This window comes from Enhydra lutris, unplaced genomic scaffold (assembly GCF_002288905.1).
Source record: "Enhydra lutris kenyoni isolate GAN:26980312 unplaced genomic scaffold, ASM228890v2 scaffoldscaffold27, whole genome shotgun sequence".
NCBI classification, from domain to species: domain Eukaryota; kingdom Metazoa; phylum Chordata; class Mammalia; order Carnivora; family Mustelidae; genus Enhydra; species Enhydra lutris.
Genome location: NW_019154111.1, coordinates 622,724 through 648,505, shown reverse-complemented (window position 1 = coordinate 648,505; position 25,782 = coordinate 622,724). Strand labels below are relative to the sequence as shown.

At 36.3% G+C, this 25,782-nt stretch overlaps 1 protein-coding gene across 1 annotated transcript in view; it reads right to left on the bottom strand.

Moving 5' to 3' along the window:
- The window catches only part of LOC111152088 (thiamin pyrophosphokinase 1), a 348,477-nt gene that overhangs the window by 172,162 nt on the left and 150,533 nt on the right, over nt 1-25,782 (bottom strand). The window contains exon 5 of the mRNA XM_022510396.1: nt 7,543-7,615. Within this exon, the coding sequence (XP_022366104.1) occupies nt 7,543-7,615 (73 nt within the window). The remainder of the gene's footprint in view (nt 1-7,542; nt 7,616-25,782) is intronic.

The window sequence follows — 25,782 nt, the reverse complement described above, 5'->3', positions numbered from 1 at the left end:
CTCCGGTGGTCTCTCGGACGCGAAAACTCGGGCATAACAATACATGAATTTATAATTAAAAGTACGTACAGAATATTTGGCATGTTGGAAGCACTTTAATATCATTGTTGTCTAATACTGTTATTTTTAAGGTTGTGGTGATTATTTTTTCCTATCAACTTTTAAAGGTAGGAGGAACCTGAAACAATGAAACAGGATTAGAACCATCCAAATACATTTTGACTTATCTGGAAACCAATGTGCATCAGGTGTTGTAGGTAGTCAAACTCACTGAGAAATACGAAGGCAAACAAAATTACATTTTGGGCAGCCTTCCTTAAAATGGTATTTTCCATGATGAATTTCCAAAAGGGGCATACAGAATGTCAAATTCCACAAATCCATTTGGTCACAGAAAGCTTTTTTTGTATCAGTTATGGTGTGGCACCAGTGATTTGCTGATTACAGTAGCAGGATTACATACCTGCTTCTGTGATGAGAAGCTACTTCCTACTGTGATGAGAGGCCACTTCCTACTATGGTACGGATACCAGGATGAATGACCATAGACCTCAGGCTGCAGAAGATCACGGATTAACAGACACCAAAGAAGAAAATTATTAAAAAATTATATCAAACTCAGCAAGAAAAGTACAAAGGAAGGAGTCCCAACAGATATAGGTGGGGAGCCAAGCAAGGGAACACTGATGAGCAGGGGCGTCCCATGAGCCACACAAAGGAGTGAAAGAGACAGAGTCACAGAGGCCCTAGAGAACACAGAGAAGGATTAGGGGAGTTGGGCAGTCAGGCTGAGGTCATTTGTGAGGCACTCAGGAGTTCTTAAAAATGTAAGCACATAGACTTCCCCTTTTTAAATGCCTAAAATATGTTAAACAAACTCAAACAAAACAGGCTTTGAAAAATGTAGGCCATTTATAATAAAGTCAATTTGAAAGGACTATGATTGAGGCAAGCATAAGAATTAAGGTATATTGGAGAGATCCTTCCACTTAATGTCCTCTGCTTGTCTCATCATTCTCCTGGGGAGATGCTAATAAGGATGAACTAACCAGCTGAACAATATAAAGTGAAGAACCTGTCACTCAGTTATCAACGGAAACTGCCTGTCTATAATTCCCTTAACAGAGGTTTATATCTCAACATATGTTAATTAGTCTTAATGCGCAAGCCTAAGAATTTACTACACTCGGGGGTTTTTGTTTTATTTTTTAAAGAAATATACCAGTCAATGGAGTTGAGCTTTATACAGCCACATAGTTTCCTCTGTATGATATAATAGCCAAACTGGCTAACATTTTACAATTTCTAACAGCCCAGTTTGTCATTTTCTCTAAATTAATTGGACCACATCTAAAAGTTGTTGGTATGTGGCCAAGCAGAAGTAGAAAAGAGATACAGCTAGGAGGAGGAAATAATAAGATTCATGACCTTCCATAGATTAATAGAGATGTTTTTAACTGGAGATTAAAAATATCTCTGGAGATTCTATGAAATTTAAATAGAATTGAACCTGAGGCATTATCAAACTCAAAAGGATATTTTCAGTAATTTTTATTCTGATTTATTAAATCTAGGTCCATAAATTGTACACTTACGGAAATAAATGGATTGAAATCTTTTTAAAAGCAGTATTACTGAGAATAGTATTGTTTTTTTAAAAAGGCTCTTATGGAAACAATTTTAGACAGTAAAACCAAATACTACCACCTAAGAACTTTTAGAGTACTTCTACATGTCTAACATTACATGATCATTATTACAAGTGTATGAGAAAGCCAGGGCTGATTTAGTTTCACATGCCTCAGTAAGACTTCCATACGTGCAAGCTAGCAACTCAAAAAATAATTTGTACAGTTAGCCCAGGAAATCATGACTTTACTATTTATAAAAATCCACAAACTACAATGCCAAGACTCAGTGGTATCTGACGTCTCTGCCTGAGTATGATACCTAGCTCTACCTGCCACCCCTACTGTTTGAGAATCAGTGTCCTTATCTTTAAATTTGAATTAATACACAAGCATTTCTTGCTTAACATTTATAGTCCATTTATGAAAAATCAGACGTTCTATTCAAATGTCAACCAGAAGCCAATTTCCCATTTTTCTGACAGGTGAAAGTAAAATCTGAACCCAAAACCTCAGTCTCCAAAGATGGAACAGAAACATTTATAGAAGTAACAGTCATTAAGATGAGATGTAAAATGATGAGCAACTTTTTATTGCATATAGTATTCCTAATATCTTATAGTTATGAAAAGCAGCACAGGTTAAAAACATTTAGACATACTACCCTCGTCTTTCAAGAGTAGTCTTCAAAAATTTGGGTACAGTCAAACCAGTGTTAGAGGATGAGAAAACCTCACTAAAAAACATTGATTTAGTATAAGATATTCTTCAATAATTCATCTATTTGCTTAAAAAAATTTATCTTTCCAATTCTGAAAAAGATATAATGAAAGACAAGGAGAGTAATATGCCTGGATCTCTATTTCTACTCCTGAACTTATAGTGCTAGAACTTCCTGGTAGCCTCGAATGATCTTGTTAGGGCTTTAATAGAAAATTGGTGGTTTGGCATCAACCCAACCTTTCTGCTAGTCTTATTCATCATTTACACCAGGGGTCACGTATGTTTTCAGTCAAGTCTTGCCTTTGTAACTTCAGTTCTACCAGGATCTTTGGCCCACACCATGTTCTAGTATTTTTTGACCACGGTTGTGACACCATATTGTGTTATTCCACGACTTGGAAGGATTAACAAAGAAGATAAAAATCAGAACTTAGATCTAGAGTCCTTTTCCTGACTTAAAACAATAGTCATTTTCACCTGATGGTCTAGCACAAGGCCTTCTGTTTATAGTAACACTTTCTGGAATGCCAAAATACTCATCTGTAGCACAAAGGAAGACATTCATAGGCTACCTACACCCTTGCTAATTTTCTATTACCAAATCACCTTGATTCTTCAATGTTCTGTCTTGGCTCAATCCTGTGTCCTATAAACAGCATTTATCTAATTTAATAACTTATTAGTTTGGGCATTCTTAGTCTGGCCCAACTACTGCCACCCCAGCACTGAGGGTGGAAGGGAATGGCATGATGGAAATGTGAAGGCACAATGTCTGGTTAACACACTGACTATTAACCTGTTGGTGTGACATTGGCATTCATTCCCAGGAATGCTAAATACCTTGTGCAAACAACTTGCCCAACAGGCCAGATATAACGTGTTGACAAGCAGCAGTGGCAGCTGAGTCTCAGTTCTAACAAAATTCTTCTTAATAGAAGTCATGGATATTGACCCAAGAGCTGTCGCTGACCAGATCTACCATTTTCTTTTGAGTCATTTAAACTTTATGGACCTTAGCTTTTTCATCAGAAAACTGAGCTACATAACATTGTTTAATTTTGTATTGTATTTAAATTATTGTATTTATATGATTATATTTATATTTATCAAATATATTTCATTATATTTATCCAATATTTTCATCTATCCTACACACCTACATTTTTGGAAAAACCTTGTTATTTTACGGCTCTTTAAGGCACTTAAAATACAGCTATGAGTTCCTTAATCTCCTAAATATAAAGGAAACATGTTTGAAAACCCCTCCTCCTATATCTAGTCAAGACTCCATAGACCACCTGTCAATCAAAGCATATCAGGAGTTCCACAATATAACAGTTTCTTTAAAAGTTCTCAGGTGGAGCCCCTGGGTGGCTCAGTGGGTTAAATCCTCTGCCTTCGGCTCAGGTCATGATCCAGGGTCCTGGGATCGAGCCCCGCATCAGGCTCTCTGCTTAGCAGGGAGCCTGCTTCCTCCTATCTCTCTCTCTTTCTGCCTGCCTCTCTGCCTACTTATGATCTCTGTCAAATAAATAAATAAAATTTTTTTAAAAAGTTCTCTGGAAACTAAAATAAATGTGGGTAATTTAGATTGGGTAATTAAGAAGGCTGAAATATATGATTCTTGACTTGAATCAAGGAATAGTGACTCAGAGAGTAATACATAAACAAACAAAAATATCAGGGGAAAATCTATAAGAGACATTTTTCATTCAGAGCTAGTATCATGAGCCACACAGGAAGAACTGAGACACAGAGGCAAAAGGAGAAATGCAAATATCTTCCAGCTCTATCTGAAAAGGAAAGCTTTATGGAGTAAACTAAGAAAGGCATAGCATATGCATTTCTATGGACCTATGGAATTAAGTGTGGACTTAACTCTACCCTACATGTCTAAAACCCAAAGGAATAAATAATTAAGACCTATGAACAAAAAGATTAGTGGTTGGGTTGTGGGTATGTAACTTTGCTTAAAGCAGGTTATGCATATGAAGAATCAAAGAAGGAACACTAATAGCTAATGTTTTCTTCTTCCTTCTTACATATCACTAATTAAAGACCAGGAATCTATTATGACATCCTTAAAACATCTTTCTCACTGCCTAACACTCAGAACAAAGTCAGTCAGATGGCGTGGTAGCCAGCCTCCAAGATGGCTACCAAGGATTCCTGCCATCTGGTATTGACAACCTTGTGCAGTCTGATCCCACACTGTACCAGCGTTGGTCTATGTGACTAGCAGCATCTGCCAGAAGACATACTAAGACGGTGTATCACTGCTAAAATTAGGTCACGAGAAAGACAGCTACTTCTGTCTTGGGCTGGCTGTCTTGCATGCATGTCCTTCTCACTCCCTTCTCCCCTCTCTCTCTGGACAGCAAGCTGCCATGTTGTGAGCAGCCCAATGGCATAGAACTGATTCTTCCAGTCATTAACCACTGAGAAATAACAGCCAGTGAGACCAACCGGCAATGACATGATCCATCTTAGAAGAGAATTCTGTAGCTGCAGTGCAGCCCTGATATGACTGAAAAACACAGCTACACTATAACCTCAGGAGAAACCTTGAGCCAGAAGCACCTAGTTAATTAACTTCCATATTCCTTACCTGGAGAAAGCGTGTGAGATAAAAATTGTTTGCCATTTCAAACTGCTAAAATTTAGTATAATTTATTCCACAACAATAGATAACTAATGCAGATGGCAAGATCTGGGATATAAAATATTCTGTTTAAAAGCCAGCAAATCAAATACTCTAATACTCTATATTTTAGTGTTCTCAGAAATTAGGCAGGCAAACCAATTTAAAGTTTTGTATAGTCAGGAGTGCTGGGTGGCTCAGTTGGTTAAGCATCTGACTTAGCTGAGGTCATAATCTCGGGGTCCTGGGATCGAGCCCCATGAGGAATCTCCTTGTTCCTTTCTCTCTCCCTCTGCCCCTCCCAACGCTCATGCTCACGCACTCTCTCTCTCTCTCAATAAGTAAAATCTTAAAAATAAAAAAATTAAATTTAATTTAAAAAGAAGTTTTATATAATCATGCAAGCTTGGATTTTTCCTTTAAGTCAAAGACTACTGGGGAAAAAATTGTGTGAATAAATGTTGGCTGTAAAATCCACTTTATAATTTTAAGAAACTTCAGCATTTTAAATTCCTTCTTTATTTTACTTTTTTCACTACAGTCCCAGTTTCAGCTTCACTGAAAACCCAGAGCAGGTAGAAGGAAAAAAGAAGTATTTGAAAGCAGAGATAATCTTCTTTCATTTGTAAAAGAGCAGCTTGAAGACTGCCTAAATTGGAGATAATGGTTTATATGAATTGTGTGAGAGGCAGCATTAATTTGTTGTCATTAGCATCATTATTAAAACTGTAGCTAAACACTCACCATGTGTTATACAGGGCACATTAGCTATATAAAATACATCATTGGTGCCCTCTGGGAACAGATCAGAAAAGTTCAAAGCTGTGAGTTCCCATTGATACTTGAAAAAAACTGGATTGCACTATATCAATTTATAACTACGCAATGTAGGACTTATTAGATGAGCTAATCTTACTTTAAAAACTATACCTTAATAAATAAAAATTAGCTCTGAGGTTAAAGAAATTGAAGCAGAAGTTATAAGAGAAATTCATCAAATTGTAGTTAACCCAAAATTTTCCTTTATCCTTGACCTCATTTCATTGATTTCAGAAATTAAGGAGCTGGCTTCCCCTCATTTTCTGTTATTTCCCCATCCTGGATAGGAATTATCAGACTGACCCTTGCAGTTCTAGCAAGCCAGCAGCATTTAAGAGAAGGGGAGAAAAGACATCTGGCAGATCTTCAACTTGTTTCTAAGTCTGCTTGTTCCTGCCTCTCCTGCTGTTTCTTCTGCTTCTGAAAATATGATTAATATCTTTGAATTTATAAAACTCTGCATTGTAAACAAGGCTGAGGGCTTTCCAACCCAAAGAGGTTGAGGTATGGAGTTAATGAGAAGTGAGGCTGTGGGGAATGAACGGAAAGATGCCAATGTTAAAGTAATTGAGCATGAATATCAAACACTGACTTGGGAACAGTCTTCATTTGCTGATGGAGAATCTGATCAGCTGGTGGGCAGAGGGAACATGCCCAGATCTGCATTCACTGCCAGCCCCAGAATTTCCAAATCATAACAGCCTATGCATTACACACTTGGTATCTCTGTGTCGCCATTTAGAATCATGTTTTCCCTTTTTTCCTTCCTTTCCTCCTCCTCTCCTTTCTTTCCTTCCTATGAAAGTTTCACTCCCTTTCTTCTTTCTGATTTATCTCACTCATCCCCATGCCTTATAAAGAATTAAAATTTTTATCTCAGTAACTGCAGTTTCTTTTACAAGTGTGTGCGATTTGCTAATACCAGTTCAGAAGAATACAGATGATGGTGTTGTGGCTGAATTGCTGAGCTATAATTTTTATCTAAAAAACTCTGCATTGTCCTCTAAAACCAGTAAAAGCTTAAATTATTAATTACTGTAATACACTCCTATGTGTCTTCTACCATTCTTAATTGGATCATATGTGCATTCTTTGTAGCAGTAAGGATCTCTGGGAGGTTTGCACAATAGTGATAAAATGAACACCCTAATAAGTGGTATGTCATTATTAATTTCAAGTTGTAATGAATAGTTTTATTCAGAACAGGGTAATGACAGTTTTAAGAAAACTAAAATTAAAGAAAAAAACTGGTTCTCAAATTTTGGGGACACATAATTATGCATTTTGATAAACATTCATTTACAAGTCTGTTTATTAGTTTACAATGCAAAAAATAGACAACACTTAAAAACAAGTCAACTGGGAACTGGTTAAATTAAATACAGTGTATACATTAAATGAAATTAAAAATGACTTTTGAAAAATATATATTAACTAACGAGGTTGTAGGCAGTAACAGTATATTATTAAATAAGCCTATATAAACTCATTTAAAATACATATGCATGAAGGACTAAGTATTAATGAATATCTGATGGTGAAAGAATTACTAAGCCTGTGTTTCTACTTGTCATTTTCTAAATCCTATTTCAATGTGTATTACAATTGCTATAAAATATTTTTAATAAGCAAAGAGTTTCTAAATCCCTACACATACACCAAGAAAGCCAGAAAGAACATAAGAAAGGCAATCATATGTGAGATCTTAAATATAAAGTGTTTACAGTTTACCTTGACAGCATAATATTCTTTAACTTCAGGCCTAATAGAATCAAAGTCTCCACTGATGAATTCAGGCAAAAAGCTGAAACAAAGAATTCCAAGTAAGTCAACTAATTAAGACTACTTGTTTGTTAACCTTTAAAACTACGCCAAGAGGATGTCTTAACACGCTTGGTTTCCATACAGTATGGTTAAGAGTAACTCCACACACCCAACTAATACATGAAACTAGTCACACTGTCAGTCAAAGTTTATCCTGCTTTAAAAAAAAAAAAAAAAAAAAAAGGATTATTGGTTTAAAAAAACTCCCAGTTCAAAGGCACCTGGGTGGCTCAGTTACTTAAGTGTCTGCCTTCAGCTCAGGTCATGATCTTGGGCTCCTGGGATCGAGCCCCACATCAGGCTCCCTGCTCAGCAAGGAGTCTGCTTCTCCCTCTCTCTTCGCCCCTCCCCTCTGCTCAATCTCTCTCTGTCTCGTTCTCTCTCAAATAAATCTTTTAAAAAAATAAATACAATAAACTCCCAGCTCAAAAACCCTAAAACCTTTCAATATTACTTTCTACGTATATAAAAACCTTTACACTATTGTGCCTCACACAAGCTCAGAACTTGAACGAGTTTGAACAGAACACGTGAGGAGGAGGATTACTCATTCTCTGCAGAGCAGGAGTCAGTTCAAAGACATTTTCTAGATGCCCTGTTGGCATACTTCTAGAAACAGGAGGCTTCTAGACAGGTTTGAAATACTACACAAATCACTAGGGAGAGGGAGAGAACTCCCCCAAACGAATGTTTCTAATTACATAATTGTCTCATTTCTCTTCCCTACATTTATATTTTTTTAGAACTCTTCCAGAAAGCCTATCTTACTCTATGTATATAAGCCATCCTTAACTATTTTTACATAAAACATTTGCATGACCTGGTAGGATTTCTTCCAACTTAAAACTAAGTGTGGAAAAATGAAAGTTTCCTGGATTTCTCAGTGCTCCTACAAAAAGCCTTAGCCTCCAGAGCCTCTGAAAAATATATTATGTAAAGAAGGGAATGTTTGCCTTCATCCTCCAGAAATATTCTACTTTTCCCATCCCATAAGAATTAGCTCTGCAGGTGTTTATTTACCTGTTAACTGTTCTGATTCAAAAGAATAATAAAACCTCAAATATGTCTCCTCAAGAGGGCCATGTTGCTACATAATAGACTAGATCCCTAGCTAAAAGGAGACTAGAGCTTTAGTTCGCTGAGTATTACATGTCAAGAGCTGAAGCCCCAGAACTTGGGTGCCTCTCTAAGTCATAAAAGTCAAGACAGAGAAGCTCTTGGCTCCTAGAGATTCCTGATATACCAATGGGTTTGGGTTAGGATTCAGGGTCATAGAATTTCCAGAGACTTTTGCAAGAGGACAGAAGCTGCCACAACCCACTTAATACATTTAGGGGGAAAAATCCTATTTCCTCTTCTTTCACATATGAATGCTGCAGCTACAAGCACAGGACAATGGACCTGGCTGTCACTGCAGGGCCAAAGGGTAAGAACAAGAGCAATGGGGACCGAGGTATTACGAAACTAGACTCAGAACTCCTTATACACTCACTCAGGATAAAATTAATAAAGACGAACATGAAAAACCCAATACTAACTCTGTTCTTTCATGCAATTTTTTTTTTTTTTTTTCAAATTTTGACCTTAACTGGAAGTATTACTTCTTGGGTCTAACCTAATCTAACTAATCTATGTTAGACCAACTCTTCTTTGGGCTCTAGGTAATGGTAGGACAGGTAAACCTAGGACAAATGGTAAGAAGTTCTACTATAATGATCTGTACCGCTTGACGTGCTCAGATTTCATGGTCGGTTTGTTAACCAATGATAGTAACCTATTAAAATGTCTGGTAATTAATAAAATTGTAACATTCACTGAATATCAACCATGTACAAAAGACCATAGTTTATCTCAGAATAAAGCAGAATTGGGAAGTACCTAAGTTTTTAAATCACTTGCCTGGTTTCAATATCTTCCTGTAAACTCTTCTCCTCAAAACATCCCTGGCCACATATCAATTACTTCTAATTTCATTTTATACCTATCAAGGTAAATACTTTTTACTCTATCCACATGAGGACTAAAAATAGACTATTAGCTCTTTCCTGTTTTTCCTGTTGTAAAAATTCATGAATTTCTTTAAGTTTCATTAAAATACCTCCATCAAAACAAGACGGGATCAGGAGGGAGACAAACCATAAGAGACTCTTAAACTCACGAAACAAACTGAGGATTGCTGGAGTTGGGGGGTAGGGAGAGGGTGGCTGGGTTATGGACATTGGGGAAGGTGTGTGCCATGGTGAGTGCTGTGAAATGTGTAAGCGTGATGATTCACAGACTTGTACCCCTGGGGCAAATAATACGTTACATATTAATTTTAAAAGAATAAAATATATATCAAAAGCAAAACAACAACAACAACAACAAAAACCTCCATCAAACAACATTCAAACACCCATAGAACAAAACTCAGACAGATCTCAGAATATTATTGCTTGCTAGGGTCTGAATGTTTGTGTACCCCTAAAATGGATATGTTGAAATCTTAACCCCTAATATGATGTTGTTAGGTGGTGAGGCTTTTAGGAGTTGACTAAGTTAGAAGGGTGGTGCTCTTGTGACTGGGATTAGTGCCCATCTAAAAGAACCACCCCCCATCCCCAGCCCCGCTCTCTTGTCCCTTCCACCACATCAGGACACAGTGAGAAGACAGGCATCTATGAACCAGAGGGAGTGGATCTTATCACACACTGAATCTTGATCTTGGACTTCCCAGCCTCCTCAACTATGAGTAATAAGTACTTGTTGTTTACAACCCATCCAGGCCATGGGATTCTCTGGAGCAGCCAGTGAGGATGAGGCATTGCTGGACGGGGTAAAAGGAATTCCTCCAATATCCTCATTATCCTTTGTAAGAAACGGAGATCCAAGAAGCCAAGTGAATTCTGTATGTACAGCTAGTATCCAATCTATTTCACCATGTAAAGCAGCCATTCAAACTTAGGACTCTGGTTCTGTGCAGTATGAGTCACCCAACTTCCTCATAAAACTGACTTAATATTGCTCCACAAATTTTAGTCCCTCAGATATCTAGAATCAATTTGCCAGTTTCCAAATATCATATTGATTTTGACAATAAATAAAAATGAAAAATAAAAACTGATACACACAAGCAACTAGTGTCTGTCCCCTTAGGATATATAATTTTAAACAGAATTAGATCTCTTTTTATCTCATACTGTGAATCATGAAGGAAAGCAATCATATAAATTTACTTATATTTTCATATAAAATATTAATAGGAAAACAAACATATTGATAAAAGATAACTTCTATTAACTTTTTAAATATAATCTTCTCCTATATAACATACATGCTTTAAAAATGAACAAGGAAAGGGGCGCCTGGGTGGCTCAGTGGGTTAAGCCTCTGCCTTCGGCTCAGGTCATGGTCTTAGGGTCCTGGGATCGAGCCCCGCATCAGGCTCTCGGCTCGGTGGTGAGCCTGCTTCCCCCTCTCTCTGCCTGCCTCTCTGCCTACTTGTGATCTCTCTCTCTCTCTCTCTCTGTCAAATAAATAAATAAAATAAAATAAAAATGAACAAGGAAAGAAAATGAACAGGGATACTTACTGCTAAGTAGGTTCATCCCAAATATACACCTGATACACAGGCTGAGATGACTACAATAATTATAACTTTTTGTCATATAATAAAGTAGTTTTGGAAACTTCCTGAAATGTGTTTTTGGACAGAGCAATTAAAAGCCCAGCTCACATTTTGGAGGCATCGGTTGCCATGGTACTCCGGCATTCTGAAGAGGTACTTACTGGGGATGACGCTTCATAGATACAGAGGTACAATGTTACATTATAAAGAGTTTACGCAGGAAGATTGTTTTCACAACTCTTTGGAGACTGACTGCTTATAGCAAGTGACCAAACGTATAAGGAATTCTTGTCTCCACTGACCATACTTCTGTACACTGTTGGCATCGATCAGACCAGTATACCTCATCTTGCTATCCTCGATCTAATGGCACTGATTGGCTGGTACTAAAAGGTGTTCCAAACGCTCAATAAATGGTGTGGACTCCCTTGATTTTTACATTTAACTCTTACCATACTTGCCACTCACTAATGACAAAATAAAAGTTCAACAAGAGCCAAGATAATCAGTGAGCTAAAGATCCATTGCATGTAATAGTCAAGAGGGAGGCTGATATATTTAGAAAATGTGCCTAAACATGATGTGTGAGCACCGAGCACACAAATGCTGGTAATACAGTAAAGTAACAAGGTAGAGGAGAAGGCAATGGGTGGGAATGGGGAGGAAATGAGAAGAAGAGGGGGCAGAATGGGGAAAGGTGGTTGGAAAAGGGGGAGAAGGGAAGAATACTGAAGGGGAGGGGATGGGAGGGAATAGAGAGGAGAAGATGGGAAAATGGTAAAAGGGGAAGAGAAAGGCCAGGAGAAGGAAGGCAGAGGAAGACAAGAGTGGGAAAGAAGCACTTATTACAAACTTCCTATTACGCCTCACCACTACTTCCTAGCTTGCCCAAAATATTGAACTATTCTGAGCCTCACTTCTTCACATGTAAAATGAAAACAATTTAGAGTGGTTTTTAAGATTAAGAGTTAATCCATGTAAAGCACTTAGAAAATGCCTGGCACACAGTAAGCACGATTTTGAGCTCTTCAGCTAAAATAAAAGTTATTACTAGAGAAATAAGTAACGTGCCTGAGGTTACAAGGCTAGTAAGAGCTAGAGCCAAAATTCAAACCCAGGGAGCCTAATCTTTGTTGTTGGACAGCTAAGTCTACAGCCTTCCACATATGCACATTTATGAAATGGAGCCAGACTTTGTCATGGAGAAAGTTCTCTATACAACCACACGACTCCCTTGCAGATTTTAGTAATCAGTGTTAATTTGGTCAACTGTTTATTTTAGAAACGTATTGGCGAAGCAGAAGAGGACAATTTGTGCTGCTTGCTATAGAGTAAAGATGGGATTTGATTAAAAGAATAGGTTAGGAGGAGAATGTCTTCGAACACTGCTGAAAAAGAGTAGGGCTACACATACAAGGCAAAAAATGGTACTCTGTCTAAAGAAAGGAGGAATTAATCATTCAAAGATCTGAACTAACATTCTCTGCAAAACTGTACAACTTAAATAAGGGGAGGTGGGCAAAAAGGAGGGTAATAATCCAAAATATAATAATGAAAAATGACTGTGTATATAGAAATAATTAGTTCAACTGTCTTCATAAATACATCTCTAAATGTAATAAAGGTCTCAAAAGTTATTTAAATATTTGTATAATTTTGGATAAAAGGGACATTCTGAGAAAAAACACACAATGACAAATCCTATTGTGCTGTATAAAAATGTAACAGTGTGCTTATAAAAAAGTATAAAGTCAAAATATAATATTTTTATATATGCAGAATATATAATGCATAAAGACTGCTATCCCTAATATACAAATAGTACTCCAAAGTAGTAAAGGAAACAAATCCAACAGAAAAAATTGTCAAAGGCTATTCACACCACACAAAGAAAAGTCACACAAGAAATATAAAAGGCACCGAGTACATGAAAATATGGTAGGTAACTAATTACTTGTCAAGGAAATAAATATTAAACCAATAGTAGGATACTGACTGACACAAGAACATGTCAAAAATTAGGGGCAAGTATTGCTAGCCTGAAGAAAAACAAGCACACTCACGGACCACTGGGATCATGAATAGAATACAGCTTACAGCAATCCCACTTGAGAATCTATGCTACAAAGGATAGTACATAGAATATCTGTACAATAACAATAAGAAGAAAAAGCTAAATATTTAATAATATAGGGAAAGTTAAATATAATGTCCACTAATAGGGAAATAGGCAGCTTTAAGATGAGTTGACTTCATCATAGACTTGACAACTGTCCCACAGTCAGTGTCTATTCCATGTTAAGTGAAAAAAAAAGCAAATTCTAGAAAAATGTATATGCTCTTGTCTTATTTGAGATTAAAAAAAAATGTTTTACATACAAGGTACACCTAATTACTGTATACAACCTAATAAATTTAGAGATAAGGACAGACACACCCATAAAACTACAACCACAATCTACATCATAAACACACCCATCACCTCCAAAATGTCCTGATTAATTTTTATCAGAACTGTTAATATAAGATCATCAGCATTTCACAGCTTTCAGTGTACTAGTCTTTCACTTCCTAGGTTAAGTTTATTCCTGAGTATTTTATTCTTTTTTGATGATTTTGTAAGTGGAATGATTTTCCTAGTTTCCTTTTCAGAGACTTTGTTGTTTTTGTGTAGAAATGCAGCTGATTTTTGTGTATTGATTTTGTATACTGTAATTTTGCTGAATTCATTTATTTGTTCCAACAGATTTTTTTTTTGTTTTTATTGTGTGTGTAATCATTAGGGTTTTAGAGATATAAGATCATGCCATCTGCAAACAGAGCTAATTTTACTACTTCCTTTATGACTTAGAAGCCTTTAATTTCTTTTTCTTGCATAATTGCTCTGGCTAGGGTATCTAGTAGTATGTTGAATACTAGTGATGAGAGTGAGAATCCTTGTCTTTTTCCGGATATTAGAGGAAAACTTTTCAGTTTTTCACCACTGAGAATGATGTCAGCTGTTGACTTTCCATATATGGACTTTATCGTGTTGAGGTAATTTGAGTTTTTATTCACAAAATGGTGTTGAATTTTGTCAAATGCTTTCTATGCATCTATTGAGATGATAATGTGATTTTTATCCTTCATTCTGTTACTATGGTGTATCATGTTGATGATATGTTGACTCATCCTTGCATAGCAAGGATAAATGCCACTTGGTCATGGTGTCAGATTCTTTTAATGTGCTCTTGAATTTGCTTTGCTATTTTGTGGAGGATTTTTGCATACGTTTTCCTCAGGGATACTGTTGCATAGTTTTCAGATCTCTGGCTTTATATCAGAGTAATGCTGGCTTGATTTTAAAAACAATGGAAGTATTCCTTCTATTTTCTGGGAGATATTGAGATGGATTGGATTAATTTTTCCTTAAAAACTTAGAAAAATTAGGGGCGCCTGGGTGGCTCAGTGGTTAAAGCCTCTGCCTTCAGCTCAGGTCATGATCCCAGGACCCTGAGACCATGACCTGAGCCGAAGGCAGAGGCTTAACCCACTGAGCCAGCCAGGCACCCCTAGATTGTTTTTTATTACTGATTCAATCTTATTTGTTATTGATCTGTTCAGGCTTGCTTGCTTGCTTGCTTGCTTTTTAACGATTTTGTTTATTTGACAGAGAAAGAGAGTACAAGTAGGGGGAGTGGCGGAGAGAGGGAGAAGGTGGCTCCTGCTGAATAAAAAGCCAGATATGTGGCTTAATCCCAGGACTCTGGGATCATGACCTGAGCCGAAAACATGCTTAACCCACTGAGCCACCGAGGCATCCCAAGGCCTTCTGTTTCTCCTTGACTCAATCTTGGTATGCTTTATTTCATGTTTCTAGGAATTTATTTATTCCCTTTGGGTTGTCCAATTTGTTGGCACACAATTGTTCATAATAGTCCCTCATGATCTTTTTTATTTCTGTGGCAGTGGTTATAATGTCTCCTTCGTTTATGATTTTATTTGACTCTTCTTTCTTTTTTTCCTGGTTAGTCTGGGTAAGGATTTTCAATTTGGTTTATCTTTTCAAAAAACCAACTCTTATTTTGATTTTTCTATCTTTTACTCTGTTTTTTCTCTCTCTGCACTAATCTTTATTTCCTTCCTTTTATTAACTTCGGGTTAAGTTTGTTCTTTTTCTAGTTCTCTGAAGTGTAATGTTAGGTTGTTTGAGTTTTTTTTTTTTTTTTAAGATTTTATTTATTTATTTGACAGAGAGATCACAAGTAGGCAGAGAGGCAGCCAGGGGGGAGGGGAGCAGGCTCCCTGCTGAGCAGAGAGCCCAATGTGGGGCTTGATCCCAGGACCCTGAGATCATGACCTGAGCTGAAGGCAGAGGCTTAACCCACTGAGCCACTCAGGTGCCCCGAGATCTTTTTTTAAATATAGATGTTTATTACTATTAACTTCTCTTTTAATTTAGCTTTTGATGCATCCCATAAGTTTTGGTATTAACAGTGTTTTAAAACAATAAAATAAAAACAAACAAAAATGCCTGTAAACATATTCAAATATTTTTGTATAATTACAAAGGAAATAATGGTAGTGAATGGATGAAGCTGTTGATGCTGATTATCTCGGAGGATGGGATTTTTTTTTTAAGATTTTAATAAATAAAAGACAAACTAAAAGAGATAACTAAAACACCCAGAGGAAAAAAAAAACTAACCAAAAAAAAATAATAAAGGAAATACAAACAAAATCTCCACATCACACGGTTAAAATAAAAATTAAGGACACAGTAAGAAAAGAGAAATGATAAGAGGGAAAACATAAAACTTTGCAAAAAAAAAAATGGAATTAGGGGTGCCTGGGTGGCTCAGTGGGTTGGGCCTCTGCCTTCGGCTTGGGTCGTGATCTCAGGGTCCTGGCATCAAGCCCTGTATCGAGCTCTCTACTCAACAGGGAGCCTGCTTCCTCCTCTCTCTCTGCCTACCTCTCTGCCTACTTGTAATCTCTGTCTGTCAGATAAATAAGTAAAATCTTTCTAGAAAAAAATTGAATTAGAGAAAAAAGAAAAAAAAAGGAACAAAAAAGATAAAGATCTGAGGTCTCTTAATCTAGATGAAGACTTCTAGGAAATATTTTTTTGAATACTTCCTATATGCCAGTCTGTATTTTGTTCACGCATTTTACACTTATTAATTAGTAAAATTTTATTTTAATTTTCACAACCATTCCAAAAGGTTTTTATCATACTAACTTTATGGTAGAAAGCCAAGTCTGAGAGATACGAAGTAACGTACACAGATTTCACACAGATTCAAAACTCCTTTTCCTCCTCCTCCTCTTTTCTGAACTGAAGATAATCTTGCCTGGTATAGAGAAATTTTCTTGCTATGCTTCCCTCACAAGATGCAATTCCACTTCTTCCAAAATCTTGGCCCTTATTTGAAATATTGCGCTACTTGTATGTCCAACCAGGGCTGCATGGTAATCAAAGAACAGTGTGAATGCAGTGCAAAGTTACTCCACACTGTAAACTATCAATCCCTAGGTAAGCTCTACTTATACTTTTACAGTTTGCGATTTCTTTTAATGAAAAGAGAAGTGGTAAGGAGAGGCACAATTACAAAATCATATGAGCTTGCCAAAAGCATATTTTATTCTAGGCAGTGAGTAAACAAGTCAGTATTTAATTGTGACTGAGTGTTCTAACTCAGTAACAGCAGTACAAATTCTGTGGGTAAGAAATTAAAATACATGGACTGCTCTTTCTGTCTATGCTATGGGAATTGGCCCATAACCACTTTAACCAGTTAGAAAACCAGACAAAATATGTGAAACAATGGTATCCAGAGAGCAGAAAATAGGCAGCTCAGGACGGTGCTTGGTGAAACAAATGAGATGAGCCCTATTACTGCCTCAGCTTTCTTCCTGGAGCCCGTTTCTAGCCAGTTTTCTAGTGAGGGAAAACTCAGAGAGCTTGTGGTCTCCTCAAATGAGGGCACCAATTTTAAGGGAAGATGAAAAGCTAAGAAATATAATATAGAGTACCTGAGAAAATAGAACTACAGAGAGAAAGAGAGGTCTAGAAAGCTCCAGAAAGAGTTCCTTGAGTGTTGGACACATGACTCTTCTACACACAAATGAGAAGTCCAGGGTTGGGGTAGGACCACCAGAAAGCAATGGTCACAACAATTCCTAAAAATAAAATACAGCTGGGTAGAATCCACATTCCTGTCATCAAGAGTACAGAGACAGTAATAAACAGGTCACTAAATAGAGTCTCACATTAGAAGTAAGACTAAATTAGTCCCAGGAAAAAGTTACACTTGACCTACTACAAGAAAGTTTTACATAAAGTTTCAAGAGTAGTTTCAAAGTTTTAAGCTCACCCATAAGTTATTCAACCATGTCTCAGAACAAAAATCAACACTGTTAAAGGAATATAACAAATCTGGTAACAACTTCAAATTAAAAATGTACAGCATCCATTCAAAAACTATCAGGCAGGCAAAGAAGAAAACCATAACCAGACAAAGAAAAGACAAAGAGGCTGGTACTAGCAGACAAGGTCATTAAAACAACTATTACAAACATGTTCCATACACTCAAGAAGTTAAAAGCAAACATGAACAAAGAAGTGAGAAATTGAAGTAATACAATAACTATTAGAAATAAAAAATACGTTATCAGAAATGAAAAATACATTAGAGAATTAATAGCAGATTAACCACACAAAGTATTAAACATACCATACAAAGGTATAGCCAATAATCCAATGGTGGACATAAAATGGAACCATTAAAAAAAAAAGGTACAAAAGAAGGAAAGGGGAAACAACTTTGTGGCTTAGTCAGTTGGGTGTCTGACTCTTGATCTTTGCTCAGGTCCTGATCTCAGGGTCATGAGCCCAAGCCCCACATTTTGTGTGAGTACAAAATGACTGAAAGATCTTAAAAAAAAAAAAAAAAAAAAAAGGAAAAGGAAGAAAAAAGAATGGGAGAAGTAGCAAAATATTAGATTTAAATGTAATCATACTGATAAATACATTAAATGTACATGGGCCAAATGCTCCAACTGAAAGACCTAGATCTAACATTAAATGAAAAAGATGTGCTGTCTATAAAAAACTACAGATATAGGTGTATTTAAACTAAAAGCATGGCAAGAAATATACAATGGAAATACTCATAAGAAAGCAGAGTGGTTATATTATTATAAGACAAGGTGGACTTCAGAACAAGGAATTCTGGTAAAGATAAAGAAGGGGCAGTTTCATAATATAAAATGATAATTTAACCAAAACAATTAGCCAATCTGTATGCAATAAAAGAGCCCCAGGATACTCAAGATGGAAAAAAATCCATTACAATTTTCAAAAAGCCTCTCTTAGAAATTGATAAAACAAGTAATTCAAAAGAACAGAATATGCTCCTATTTTATTCTTTTGATGCTATTATGAATGTCATTGTTTTCATAATTTCATCTTTAAATTGTTCGGTCCAAGTATATAAATATACAGTTGGTTATATATTGATCTTGTTTCCTGCAACCTTGAAACTGTTTATTAGTTTTAATCATTTTTTAGTAGTATACTTAGGATTTTCTATATAAATAAGATCACATTATCTGCAAATAGAGATAGCTTTACCTCTTTCGTTATTTAGATGTCTTTTTCTAGTCTAACTGCCATTCCAGAAACTACAGAACAATGTTGCACAGAAGTACAAAAGCAGATTATCCTTTCCATGTTCTTAATCTTAGCCTTTCACTGTTAAATATGATGTTAATTCTGGGTTTTTTGTAGATGTCTTTGTTAGCTTGAAGAAATTCCCTTATACTCCTAGTTTGTTGAGTATTTTATCATGAAACGTGTTGGATTTTGCCAAATACATTCTGTGTCTCTTCAGAAAATCATATGATTTTTGTTTTTTATTCTGCTGAAATGATTTATTACATTAATTGACTTTCAGAAATTGAACCACCTTTTCATTCCTCAGACAAATCACACTTGGTCATGGTGACTAATCCTTTCTACACATTGTTGGATTCAGTTTCCTAGTTTTTTGTTGAGGATTTCTGCATCCATATTAAAAAATACATATGTGAGTCTATCATTGGTCTAGTTCTGGTATCAGGGGAACACTGAGCCTTAGAAAATTAGCTGGGCAGCATTCCCTCTTCTATTTTTCCCAAGACTTTGAAGAACTAGCATTAATTATTCTTTGAATGTTTTGTAGAAATCAATGGTGCAGCCATCTGGACCTGGGCTTTCCTTTGAAGTAGTTTGTTTCTTCCAAATTACTAATTCAATCCCCCCATTGCCATGAGGTCTACTCAGATTGCCTAGTTCTTCTTAGTTTCATTATTTTGTGTCTTTCTAGCAATCGTCCAAAAGAAGTATTAAACTTTTTCTGCACTTTTTTTGAAACCTGACACTGTAAGGCAATAGTGCCCATCAACAGATTTAATTCATCAGCAAATTCAATACAGTCTGTATCAGAATTTGCTGACTTTTTGTAGAAACTGACAAACTGATTTAAATTTTTTTTTTAAAGATTTTATTTATTTATTTATTTGTTTATTTATTTGACAGAGAGAGACACAGCAAGAGAAGGAACACAAGCAGGGGGAGTGGGAGAAGGAGAAGCAGGCTTCCCATGGAGCAGGAAACGTGATGCGGGGCTCGACTAGGACCCTGGGATGACCTGAGCCAAAGGTAGACACTTAACAACTGAGCCACCCTGGTGCCCCATGATTTTAATTTTTTATTTATTTATTTGAGAGAGTGAGTGAGAGAATGAGAAGGGGGAGGGACAGTAGAGGAAGAAGCAGACTCCCCACTGAGCAGGGAGCATGATGTGGGACTTGATCCCAGGACCCTGGGATCATGACTGGAGTGAAAAAGGGAGATGCTTAACCCACTGAGCCACACGGGCGCCCTGACAAACTGATTTTAAAATTCATATAGAATTAATTGTAAGAAACTCAGAATAGGCAAAAAATAAAGAAAGAAAGAAAGAAAGAAAGAAGGACAAGGTAGGGGGACTCTTACTTCTCAACTTCAGAACTTACTAAAAAGCATGGTAATAATCAAGATGGTGTGGTAATGGCACCAGACTAGACATACAGATCAATGGAACAGAAATCATAATGTACCAAAGGAACTCATACATCTATGGTCAACTGACTTTTGACAAGGGTACCAAGACCATTCAGTGGGGCAAGAACTGTGTTCTCAACCAAACACCAATCATCACATGGCTGGAGTAACTGGATAGCTATACACAGAAGAATCAAGTTAAACCCTTACTTCACACGACACTCACAAAAATGAAAATGGTTGAAAGATCTAAACGCAAGAGCTAAAACCATAAAACTTTTGAAGAAAACATAGAGGTAAAACCTCATGATTTCAGATTTGGCAAAGAATCTTATATACGACACCAGAATCATGAGCTACAAAAGAGTTAAACCAGATTTCATCAGAATTTAAAATTTTTATGATTTGAAAGATACTATCAAGAAAGTAATGAAACAGCCTGAAAAGTGGGAGAAAATATTCTTTAATGCATAACTTTTGACCTCATATCTTAATTTCCAAGAATCTACTTTAAGTGCAAAGAACTCAAAATTTTACTTGTAAAACTTATCTAAGTTTTACTTATTAATGTTATAAAAAATTATGAACATACATCTCTGATATAGGAAGACTGAAAGAATATAACATAATTTTTATTTAACACATGATGGGTTCATAATACAATGTTAAAAAAACAGGTGTGGTGTAAAATATGCACAAAATCCCTATTTTATTACATGTGCACACATACACTCAGCAAGACAGAAACATGCTTACCAAAATGTGAAATTGAAAAAGATATGTAAAAATATCAATACTGAGAGCCTAAGTGGTTTCAGGTTATTTTTATTTTTTCTTTGTACTTACCTGTATTCCCTAGATTCATTATGATGAACTTGTTATTACTTGTGTAGAAAGGTGGGTAAGGGTAGGGAACCATGCACCTTTAAGAGAAAGAAAAATAGAGGGGTGCCTGGATAGCTCAGTCAGTTAAGCGTCTGACTTGATTTCAGCCTATGTCATGATATAGGCAGGGGTCAAGAGATTGGGCCTTAAGATTCTCTCTCCCTCTCTCTCTGTCTCTCCCCCACTCACATGCACATACTCTGTCCCAAAAAAAAAAAAAAAAAAAAAAGAGAGAGAGAGAAAATAGAGAAGAAAAAAAGAAAAAAAGAGGAACATATAAAGTTAAATCAATAATCAAAAGGTAAATACTAAACAGTACAGATTTGGTTCCTTTAAATGAATTGATTTTTTCTATTGCTATTACTTGTAATTATGATTTTATTAAAATTACCTGTACACAGCTTTAAAATTGAACAAATGAGTACAGTTTGGATCAGACTTTTGCTATATATGATTTGGCTAAAATCGTTGGTTTTGTTAACCTTTGCCACCTATATCCTAAATCAACCCCATCATATTAAAGCATCAGAATGCATCAGCTATTCATGACCATCAACCATTTCTCCCCACCACATCAGAAGGACATGTTGGTGAAAAGCTGCCACACGGAGGAAATTCACTATGAAAGCCCTATTAACTTATAAGAATCATAAGATCCCACTCCTATGTGAAAATGTTCTTTTCACTGACTGATATAATGGTAAGATGACAGAAACTACAGTTGTTTTTCTTGCTCCTAACACGTGGAACTGCTCTCTAGTTACTAATAACCCACTAATGTACAGCCTAGCAAGAAAAAATTGAAGACACACTAGAGGCTGCTAGTGATAAATAAGTGAATTTTGCATGAAGTAAAAAACATGATGAGAGCAGTAGAAAGAAAACTGCATTCTAAGCTTCTAGCTTCAGCTGCCTCTTTAAGTACTACGCTTCAAGTCACAAAACATTTTTTCCCATCTACAAACTTCTAATTTTTTTAGTAAGAACTAAATCTGGTCAAATTTCCTCATAAAAAGAAAAATCAAGGGAATTTTGTAGTAATTTGTATTACTGTATTCTTAAAGCAAAGCTATGCTTTTAAACAATGAGACCTTTTTACATAGTATAAATTAGAAAAAAAAATATTCTAATTGTAACAAAGATTCAGATCAAGTTAAGAAAACCATGTTGTGTGTTGTAAATTTGTCTTGGTGACAGTTCATTGAGAGGAAGATACTTTAAAAGCAAAAGAGATCTAAAAAATATCACAAGCCTCGCAGAAAAATCATGAACCTTAAGAGTGGGATTTTAAGGAGTATACTTGGGAAAATATAGATAACATGAACTCAGAGAAAAACAGAATATGATTAAAAGCAAGCTTTTCTAAAACTCAGAAAGTGTACACTCTACTTCCTTTATTTTTTTTGAGAGTCTGGTACCTGCAAGTGGGGTGGGGGTGGGAGTGGGGACAGGAGCAGAGGGAGAGGGAGAATCCCAAGCAAACTCCATGCTCAGCGTAGAGCCCCACATGGGGCTTCATCTCATGACCCTGAGATCATGACCTGAGCTGAAATCAGAAGTCAGACACTTAACCGGCTGAGCCACCCAGGTGCCCCACTATACCCTTTTCCAAAAATTTGTGAGGAATGTTATTAAATTTCCTAGAATACATGAGACATATTTTTATCATTTACACATATGATAGTTTAGTAAACATAACTTCCTTTTCACCGTCATTAAGAGAATGAGGGGAAAAAAATCTCATAGCTAGGAGCATTTTAGATCACAGTAAGTTTTAAGTTAGAGAGGTGCCTATGGCAGGGGAAGTATGAAGATTACTGAAGACCGTTAGCTGATCCAAGGACAAGGAGAAGCACTGGCAGCCAGAGAGAAGGTGTTTTGGGTGGGCATTTGTGAGGATTTTGTTTGTAACTGTATTTGCATTTGGCTGTCCCTACCCATGAAGCTAACATGGTGTGAATCTTGATAGCAGGCACAGACCGATCCAGAAACAAACAGGAGTCGCATATTTACTCATGCCGCCCCTACAAACAAGGGCAAAGGCAGATTTTCCCTTAACCACCTTGGCTTGGTCAGTCATATACTCTCACACAAGAAAAGACAAGCCACTGGGAATTCATCAGCAGCACCCAGTGGCCGGCTCACAGAGGGTGGAGTGCAAGCCCTAACTTGTTCTTAGAACACAAATGTACTGTAGATACATCTGGCATATTTCTTCCCAGGCCCAACTTTCCAGTCTTCCCAATTAAGAACTGTTAATTATAATATTTTTCATTGATTTTGTTGCTGTTGTTTACATTGGTCAGAGGTTTTCTTTTCTTTACAACCAGGAACCCCCACTGATACAAAATAAATAAATAAATAAAATAAATAAGAAGTTCCTAACAATGTTAACAGGAGAGCCTTTGATATTCTCTGATTCTGCTCTTAAATAAAAGTAACTAAGAATTACTTTACTGGGTCAAAAATATGCTTTCATAGTTAAACTACGAAGGTAGAATACATTAAATTTTTATGGAAGAGCATATCTAATCATTCTAACTATTAAGCATATAGTGACCTACTTACTGCGGATAAGAGCGTGAAAAGGCTAGAGACAGTGCAATGTCACTGGGTGACAGGCTGGCAGGAACATGCAAAGAGGTGATTCCAACGTGTTGGGATAAATGTTAAGGGAAACACTGAGTAGGAAAACGTTCCAGAAGGACACTGACATAACCTGTTAAAGCAAGAGATTTAGCCACCAAATACCCTTACCTAGTTCATTCAGGATTTGTCATCTATTGGCCTGTGAGGAAATTATTATTATTTTCAGGGAAAACTATCTAAAAGGAGTAATACTGCTCAATTAAAAATATTTTCAATTTTTGTCAAATCTGGGTCCATGGACTAGAGTTATTTCCCAAGGTAAATAAAACAAGAACAAAGAATTTTGTTTAATTAAGTAGAAACACTGATAGACAATTTCAACATAATGTTGGATGATAGTCAAGGATTGCTTAGAAAATTTTAACTTAAGCCTGACTTAGGTCTACAGAAACTGGTAGTTACCAGCAAAGACTTCTGGGGAAACACAACTCATGAGCAGAGTTTTGAAGGGATTTTAATACTTGGAAGAAAGCAGAAGAAAGAGGGATGTTCTAAATGAATTTTAAAAGAGGGTTGTTTGTTTTTTTAGAATAGGGTTTTTATAAGTTAATCAGATACAGTGTTCTGTATAAAAGTATCTCTGTGTGATGTTAAAACTAACTCCTTGGCATTTCAATGGGCATGCCAATGGTTTTTAAAATAATTAACCAAGTAGGAAACCAATATTTAGAGGACACCAATATTTTAAATAATCATCGCTAAAGAGCACTAATGCTTAAACAACCACTCCCACCATGGCCCCTCCTGCCTTACGTAGCACGCCCCAGGTGTCAGGCACCCATGCACGGTATCCAGCACAAATGCACATAACCAGACATCCAAAGCCAAAATCAGAGCTCATAGATCTAAATCCCGTGGGATAAACACCTTCTTCCCACAGTCCGAGCAAAAAGCACAGCTGATGTCATTCAAGAGAAGTGCTAAGTACCGTTTCTAAATCCTACAATTTGTGAGAGCAAGTCAACATTTCAAATATTCATGACTTACTATTATTATTATAGTTCCTATCAACCTGGACATTTACAGACTAGTGTCTCCTTGCTCATCATTTAAGTTCCCTTCCTCTGACTCTCTGAGAAGAAGCTCTCTTCTATTGCCTAGATCATATAATATCCAGACACAAGCATATTAGACATAATATATACACGTACACATTCAAATATGTGCGCATATGTATATTTACACATAATGATTTTTTTCTCAGAGTGGTAAAATGTTTCCCGTTGTATTTTAAGTAGCCTTTCTGAGACTCTTCGGCATATTCTTGATTTCCCGGGCTAGAGGCAAAATTGAAGTCTTCAAGGAATATAGTCTCAAACACCTCTCAGATCTCTAACCCAGAACTGTAAGTGAAAGTCCAGAGCTCATCTTGTTTTAAGTGCCACTTGGATATATTCTCACAAAATTTATTAACTAGTCTTTGCTTTAACTGAATTCTAGCTGTCATTTTTCTGACCCCTATTAATGGGAAGGCCATGGCTGGCTCAGGTGCAATCCCACCATTGACTCAAGTTTCATGTCTTAGAATGATGTGCCAACAAATAATGCATACTGTCTTGTTGTTGGAGTTATTCTGATTACTATTGGTCTGATAATACAAAACCAAAATTTTAATAATGAGAAAATTCCACAGAAGTACCTAGTGTATGTGTGCAAGCATGGGTGTATGTCATACACACTTAACTGAATATGAACAGACAGGGACCATTCTACAACTTTCTAATAAACAACATATGTATACACAGTATTATGTGACTATTCTCAATTATTACTAACTCAGCCATCTAATAATATATTGAAAATTAGCCAAAAAACTTGGGAAACATGAGCTCTTAAATTGTATTAACTGCTAAAACTATTCAGGTTTATTTCTTTTCATAAAGCAAAATTAAAAGAGCCATGTGTTACTCAAAACTTTTGACAGATGATCCAGGTTTCT